General features: G+C 43.8%; 1 protein-coding gene across 2 annotated transcripts; it reads left to right on the top strand.

The window, feature by feature from the left end:
• The first annotated feature begins 4218 nt into the window (after positions 1-4218).
• Positions 4219-5621, top strand: LOC119281871. 2 transcript variants are annotated; one of them, XM_037562282.1, is made up of 2 exons: positions 4219-4985; positions 5105-5621. In XM_037562282.1, the coding sequence occupies exon 1, from the start codon at positions 4242-4244 to the stop codon at positions 4902-4904; it is 663 nt and encodes a 220-aa protein (XP_037418179.1). In that variant the 5' UTR covers positions 4219-4241; the 3' UTR covers positions 4905-4985; positions 5105-5621. The 2 variants fall into 2 exon arrangements, with proteins under 2 accessions (XP_037418179.1, XP_037418178.1); XM_037562281.1 differs by having other exon boundaries at positions 5100-5621.
• Positions 5622-7107: the final 1486 nt, after the last annotated feature.

Here is a 7107-nt window from a genome sequence, read left to right as displayed (position 1 = left end):
AACGCTCACTGTTCATCCCAGAGGCAGCATCGATCGACTTCAGTTAGCAGCAGTAGCGAAGGAATCGCTCGATCGGGTTCAGTTAACATCCATCGATCGATCGCTCAGGTTCAGTAACGCGTAGCCTGCAGTGCAATTGCTCGGGTTCAGTTAGAGCCCAACGCCTCGCTCGAGTTCAGTTAGAGCCAACGCCTCACACACACGTGCGTACGTGTATGAGAGAAACTCGCAGCGCTCGGCCCCTGACCTCCCACTGTAACCGGGAACTCCCCGAAATTTTCCTCGCCCTCGCTTCTACCATGGGTTTTTCCATCATGGACGGTCCAAAGAATGTCATGCAGTTGCATCTCTGCCCACCCAAGACAAAAAGCCCATTTTCTGTCATGATTTTTTGTCATAGAAGTAGGAGCCCACCACATCTATGACGATACCAGGTTTTGTCACAATTATCGTCACAGAAGTGTCATATGTATGACAGGAAAAAAATTCGTTCGGCCCAAAATGTCACGGATGTGTCTTTTTTTGTAGTGCATGGATGCGGTCGAGTCCTGTGGGGAAAAGTGCGCAAACCTCTATAGAGTGTATAAACTAATCATGGTTAGTCGTGTCCTCGGTTCTGGACATCTGAGTATCTAGTACTTGAATCTATTGATGTGATCTCAACATGTTACTTTCATTAAATATGATGTTGGGTTAATGATGATACTTTTAATTGGGATTTGAGTTGGGGTTACCTTCTCAAATAATGGGCAACATGGAAGTAGTTAAATAAATTTATTCCTTTGTTGTGGGGAAAAACTAGCTTTATGCAAAACCATGAACTTACAGCCTCCACCAGCCAAATGTTGCATGTAGATATAGTTCTTGCATCATCATTGCTTTATTGTGTAACTATGCCAGCATATTCCATGTGTTGACCCATTTCAGGCTGCAACATATTATGTTGCATACTTTTCAGACGATGATTAAGGTGCGATAGGTCGTTGTTTTGCACTCAGCTATGTCGTTGGAGTTGATGGACTCATTTATCTTTGAAGCCTTCCGCTGTTATCTAGTTTAGATGGCCTTCAGCCATTATTTATTTATGTAATCATACTCTTTATGAGGACTCGATGTAATAAGTGTGTGATTGAAACTCTGTTATAAATCCTCGAGTACTGTGTGTGTCAGCATTACCGATCCAGGGATGACACTGATGCACAGAGACTTGAGCGTTTGAGGTCTAGTCGCTACATGCTATGACTTTGCCATGCTTAATGTTTGTCACTTTGGGCCCGGGTGCCATGATTTCATATCTGAATTGTTTATGTTCTCACCATTATATCCATGTTCTAGATCTAATCTTGCAAGTTATAGTCACCTACTACGTATTATGATCCGGCAACCCTAGAGTGACAATAGTCGGGACCACTCCCGGTGATGACCGTAGTTTCAGGACTTCATGTATTCACCGTGTGCTAATGCTTTGTTCCGGTTCTCTATTAAAATGAGGCCTTAGTATCCCTTAGTTTCCAATAGGACCCCGCTGCCACGGGAGGGTAGGACAAAAGATGTCATACAAGTTCTTTCCATAAGCACGTATGACTATTTACAGAATACATGGCTACATTATATTTATGAACTAGAGCTATTGCCGTATTATCCTAGGTTATGATCGTCTCATGATGAATATCATCTAGCGAGTCGCTGATCCAATGCCTACTATTTTCCAACATATTGTTTCTGCTAAGTTACTACTGCTATCGTCACTATTGCACTTTCTACAAAATCACTGCTATCACTGTTACCGTTTCTTGTTGTTGCTACCAATACCAAAACTGTCATACTACTTTGCTACTAGTCACTTTGTTGCAGTTAATTAATCTCCAGGTGTGGTTGAATTGACAACTTAGCTGCTAATACTTGCAAATATTCTTTGGCCCCCCTCATGTCGAATCTATAAATTTGGGTTGAATACTCTACCCTCGAAAATGATTGCGATCCCATACACTAGTGGGTTATCACTCTCTCACAAGAAAAACATGATCACACCTTTGTACTCTTTGCGTGTTAATCACGTGGCGATGTGAACTAGATTATTGACTCTAGTAAACTCTTTGGGTGTTAGTCACATAGCGATGTGAACTATGGGTGTTAATCACATGGCAATGTGAACTAGATTATTGACTCTAGTGCAAGTGGGAGACTCAAGGAAATATGCCCTAGAGGCAATAATAAAGTTGTTATTTTATATTTCCTTATTCATGATAAAGGTTTATTATACATGCTAGAATTGTATTGATCGGAAACTTAAATACATGTGTGAATACATAAACAAATACCATGTCCCTAGTAAGCCTCTACTAGACTAGCTCGTTGATAAAAGATGGTTAATGTTTCCTAACCATGGACAAGTGTTGTCATTTGATAACGGGATCACATCACTAGGAGAATGATTTGATGGACCAGACCCATCCATTAACTTAGCATATGATCGTTCAATTTAGTGCTACTGCTTTCTTGAATGTCAAATACACGTTCCTTCGACCATGAGATCATGCAACTCCCGAATACCGGAGGAATACCTTGTGTGCTATCAAACGTCACAACGTAACTGGGTGATCATAAAGATGCTCTACAGGTATCCCCGAAGGTGTTTGTTGGGTTGTCATGGATCGAGATTGGTATTTGTCACTCCGAGTATCGGAGAGGTATCTCTGGGTCCTCTCGGTAATACACATCACAAGAAGCTTCGAAGAAAAGTGACTAAGGAGTTAGTTGCAAGATGATGTATTACAGAACGAGTAAAGAGATTTCCTGGTAACGAGATTGAACTACGTATGAAGATACCGACGATCGAGTCTCAGGCAAGTAACATACCAACAGACAAAGGGAATTGCGTATGTTGTCATAATGATTCGACCGATAAACATCTTCGTAGAATATGTAGGAACCAATATGGGCATCCAGGTTTCGCTATTGTTTATTGACCGGAGAGGTGTCTCGGTCATGTCTACATTGTTCTCGAACCCAGGGTCGGTGATATGTCTCCAATGTATCTATAATTTATGAAGTATTCATGCCATGTTTACAATAATTGTATATGGTTTTGGTATGATTTGCATGGAACTAACCTGGACTGATGCTGTTTTGAGCAGAACTACCATGGTGTTGTTTTTTGTGCAAAAATGAAAGTTCTCCAAATGAGCCGAAACTTTTTGACGATTTTTTTGAACAAAAGAGACCCTTGAAGCTTCGTGGAAGGACCAGAAGGTGAAGGAGCAGGGCACAAGACACAAGGGCACGCCAGGGGGCCCAGGCGTGCCTGGTGGGTTGTGCTCACATTGAGGGCCATCTTCGCGTGAAACTGACACCAAAAAATCCTATAAATAAAGAAACCATCAGAAATAACCTTAGATCAGAAGTTCCGCCGTGACAAACCTCTGTATCCACGAAAGCCAATTTGGGCCCTGTTCCGGCACCCTAAAATTGATGGGAAGGATTGTGCTCAACTAATAGAAGAAGAATTCTATAAAATGTTTGACAAGAAGTCTTCGAATGATGAGCATGATTGCAATGTTGTTAGTGTGAATTCTTTGTATATCCAAAATACTAATGATGATTGCACTAGTCATAAAAAAATGTTTCTTATAAGCATGTCAATTTTTGTGGAGTGCATAAAGTTTGTGAAGATGTGCCTTATAGGGAAGATAGATTTGTAAGAAGCATAAACATGATAGAACCAACTTTTGCTCAAAGTGATAAATGAATTTGCTACAAAATTATGTTCTCTTTATCCTATTACTTGTGAACTTTGCAATAAAGTTGGTCACCTTAATTTCCAATGCATGCTTTTTCATGATCGAATCATGTCCAAATATTGCAATAACTTGATCACCCTAGAAATTTATAATGAACTTTGTTTATTTTTGGGGAGTGAAAAATTGACACATAAAAATAGATGGTTTGAAGTATTCATTCTCACGGACGACATTGAAACTAATCTTATATATATATATATATATAGGGTGGGTCTATTATGATAACACCCCCTTAAGACCTTATTCTGCACACCCGGTGCTTATTCTGATAACACCTAGATCGAGTCAACCGAGCCGCAACGCAAAGGAGAAAAAAAGCACCCCACCCACCCACGTCAAACACCCCCTAGTCGTGCTTTCTCCCTCCCCATGACCCCCACCCACCCACCACCGCCCCCACCACCGCGCGCCCTCCTGCAACCACTTTCTGCCACGCGCCGGATGCACACTGCCGACGGCAACCGCGGCCCCCTCCCGAACGCCCCACCCGAGCGCCGCCCTGCCCCGAGCACCACCTTTCCTACCTCCCCCGTTTCGGCCATCCCAGGATCCGCCGGATCCAGCTCTATCTCTAGCGTCACCGCCGCCTCCCCCGACCACCGTTCCAACTGGGGTCATGGACTCCCTACATCGCCACCCTTCCTCACCCAAGTGGACACCACCGCGACCTCTCCTGGTGCCGGATCCAGTCGGATCCGCCTCCAAAGGCGTCATCCCGCGCACGGCCGTGGCCGGACCAGCTCCCCGTCCCGCCTCCTCTCCTGGATGCCACCGTTGCGGAAGCAGCACCTCCCCCTCCACTTCCGTAAATGGCCAGAGGCGGAGGTACTCCTCTACACCGTTCTGGTTCGGCGGGTCCTCACCTCCCTACGCCGCTCCGGCGCCAGATCTGGGCCCTCCGGCCCCTACCTCGCCACCACCTACCTCGACGGCGCCCCACGTGGGTGCAGTTCGCCCCGCTTCTCGTCGGGGTTCGGTTGCCCCGATGCTGTAGTGCGCCTGGAGGTTTCCTCCTACCCCATCCCGCCCCGCCCATTCTACTCCCGCCCCGTCCGGGGTGAGATCGCTATGCTCGTCTTGGTGAGGAGGGGCGGTGGAGGTTAGGACACACCGGATCAGGGCGCCCAACCACCAGATCTCATCGAGGCATGGAACACGAGATTTGCGATGATGTTTACCATCAAGGTGCCCTCTTCCTTCTATTCTTCTTCGAACAACAAAGCATCTATTAGTCCTCCGATTCTCTCTTCCTTTCTTGTAGTTCACTATGTGATTCATTGAAAAAAAATCATTTTCTAGTGCAGGGAGCAGGGCGAGGGAGGCCACGACGACCATGGCTGGGATCCCCCTGCCACAGCTATGCCAGGGGACGGATCTGTGTTTTGTCACCCGCCGCTGACAAAATCCACCCTCGGCGGTGACTACACGCGTCGGTGATGGGGAGGCTCTGCTCCTCGGGCTAGCAGCTACAACAGGGAGGTGCTCTACTTCTCCACCAACGGGCCAGCAGACTGCAGACGACTCCCAGGCAGTTCGGTGGCCTCGTGCTTCAGTCCGTTTCATTCCAAAAAACTGGAAAAGTTTGCTGTTTTGCTCTTGTTTTTTACAAGAATTTGGTGCTTCACTTCTGTTAATAAAACCACAAGCAGTATTCTTTCTTTTTCAATGCGGTTCACTTGTACTTTTGTATATGTGAGAAAAAGGAAGCATCATGTGCATGTAGTTCCTTTTTGTATATGCCTGCAATGTGGTGTGTGTATGTCTGCAGTACACCCCATCGGTCATGTGTTCTTAGAAAAACAATTTGTATTGTCACATGTGGCCATTTCACTTGTTTTCTGTATGCTTGCAATGTGGTGTATGTACGTTTGCAGTGCACTCCCGTGGTTCCCTTTGCAGAACAATAAAAAATCAACACAGAAAGAAGTTCATTTCTTTTTAGATGAAGTCCACTAGTTTCTGCCCTGTGATTCACTTACATCAACCGAAACAATGCAGTTCTTTAGTCTGGGTCACGCGGTTCACTAACTTTGACCATGAGGTTCACAAATAAGCGTAAAAAAGTTAGAAAAAAGAGAAAACTTACGGGGTTCACTTGCCTGTCTGATGCAGTGCGGTTTTCATTTTGAAGCAGTGCGGTCGGCCGTATGATGTTGTTCATCCCGTAAGTGCAAAAAATTGTTACGGAAGCAAAAAAAGTAATGCGGTTCATTTCTTGGTAGTGTTGTGGTTCATTTACACCCGATGTGAAGTGCACTCTACTTTCTCGTCCTTAAAAAAAATTATGTTTGAATTAAAGAAATCATGCAGTTCTCTTACCCGTCTGATGCAGAGCGGTTTTTCGTCCGATTTTTCGTCCGATGCAGTGCGGTTTTTAGTCGGATGAAGTATGCATGTCGATTTGGGTGTCGCGAAAAACAGTGTCCGCATTTCGGTAAATTCAAAATTCCTCTTAAACAGTAAAGAATTAGAGAGAATGTTCTACATGAAAAAGTTGCGTCTCGTCCATATATTTTCCAACGGCATATCATTTGGATCATTTCGACAACCGTTTTGTAAAAATTTCAAAAAAAAGGCCGCTATCACTCGTCCTCCGCCGCACGATTTTCAAAATTAACTTAAAACTGTAAGGAATCTCAAAACCATTCCTACATATGATAGTTGCGCCTTGTCCATAGCTTTCCAACGACGTATTACACGCCTCGTTTCAATAAACGGTTCAAAAACTAGAGCGAAAACAGTACCAAAAATTTGGAAAAAATTGAAAAAACAGAATTCCGAGATTTAGTAAATTTGCAACTGCTCTTAAACCGTAACGAATTAGAGAAAGATTTATATATGGAAAAAATGCGCCTCGATGATATGTATCCAACAGCGTATCGTTTGCTTCATTCTGTCGAGCGGTTTAGAAGAAATCGCGAAAAAATGCTCGCTGCCACTCATCGTCCACCGCGCCGTTTTTGAAACTGCTCTTAAACCGCAAGGAATCTCGAAAAGTGTTCAACATGGCGAAGTTGCGTCTAATCCATAGCTTTTTAACGGTATATTATACTCCTCATTCCGATAAACGATTAAAAAACTAGAGCGAAAACAGTACCAGAAAAACACTGCATGCAATTTTTTTTGACGCGAAGTTCACTAGTCTCTGTTGAAGTGCTCGTCGTCAAAATGATGCAGTGCGCTTCTATTCAGCGTGCAGTGCCGAAGTGGTGTGCAGAATAGTTATTCTGCTAATATTAGCAGAATATATATATATATATATATATATATATATATATATATATATATATATATATATATATTGCAT

This window comes from Triticum dicoccoides, chromosome 3B, assembly GCF_002162155.2.
Source record: "Triticum dicoccoides isolate Atlit2015 ecotype Zavitan chromosome 3B, WEW_v2.0, whole genome shotgun sequence".
Taxonomy (NCBI): Eukaryota; Viridiplantae; Streptophyta; class Magnoliopsida; order Poales; family Poaceae; genus Triticum; species Triticum dicoccoides.
Note: the sequence above shows the minus strand (reverse complement) of the source record. Positions and strands in the feature narration are given on the sequence as shown.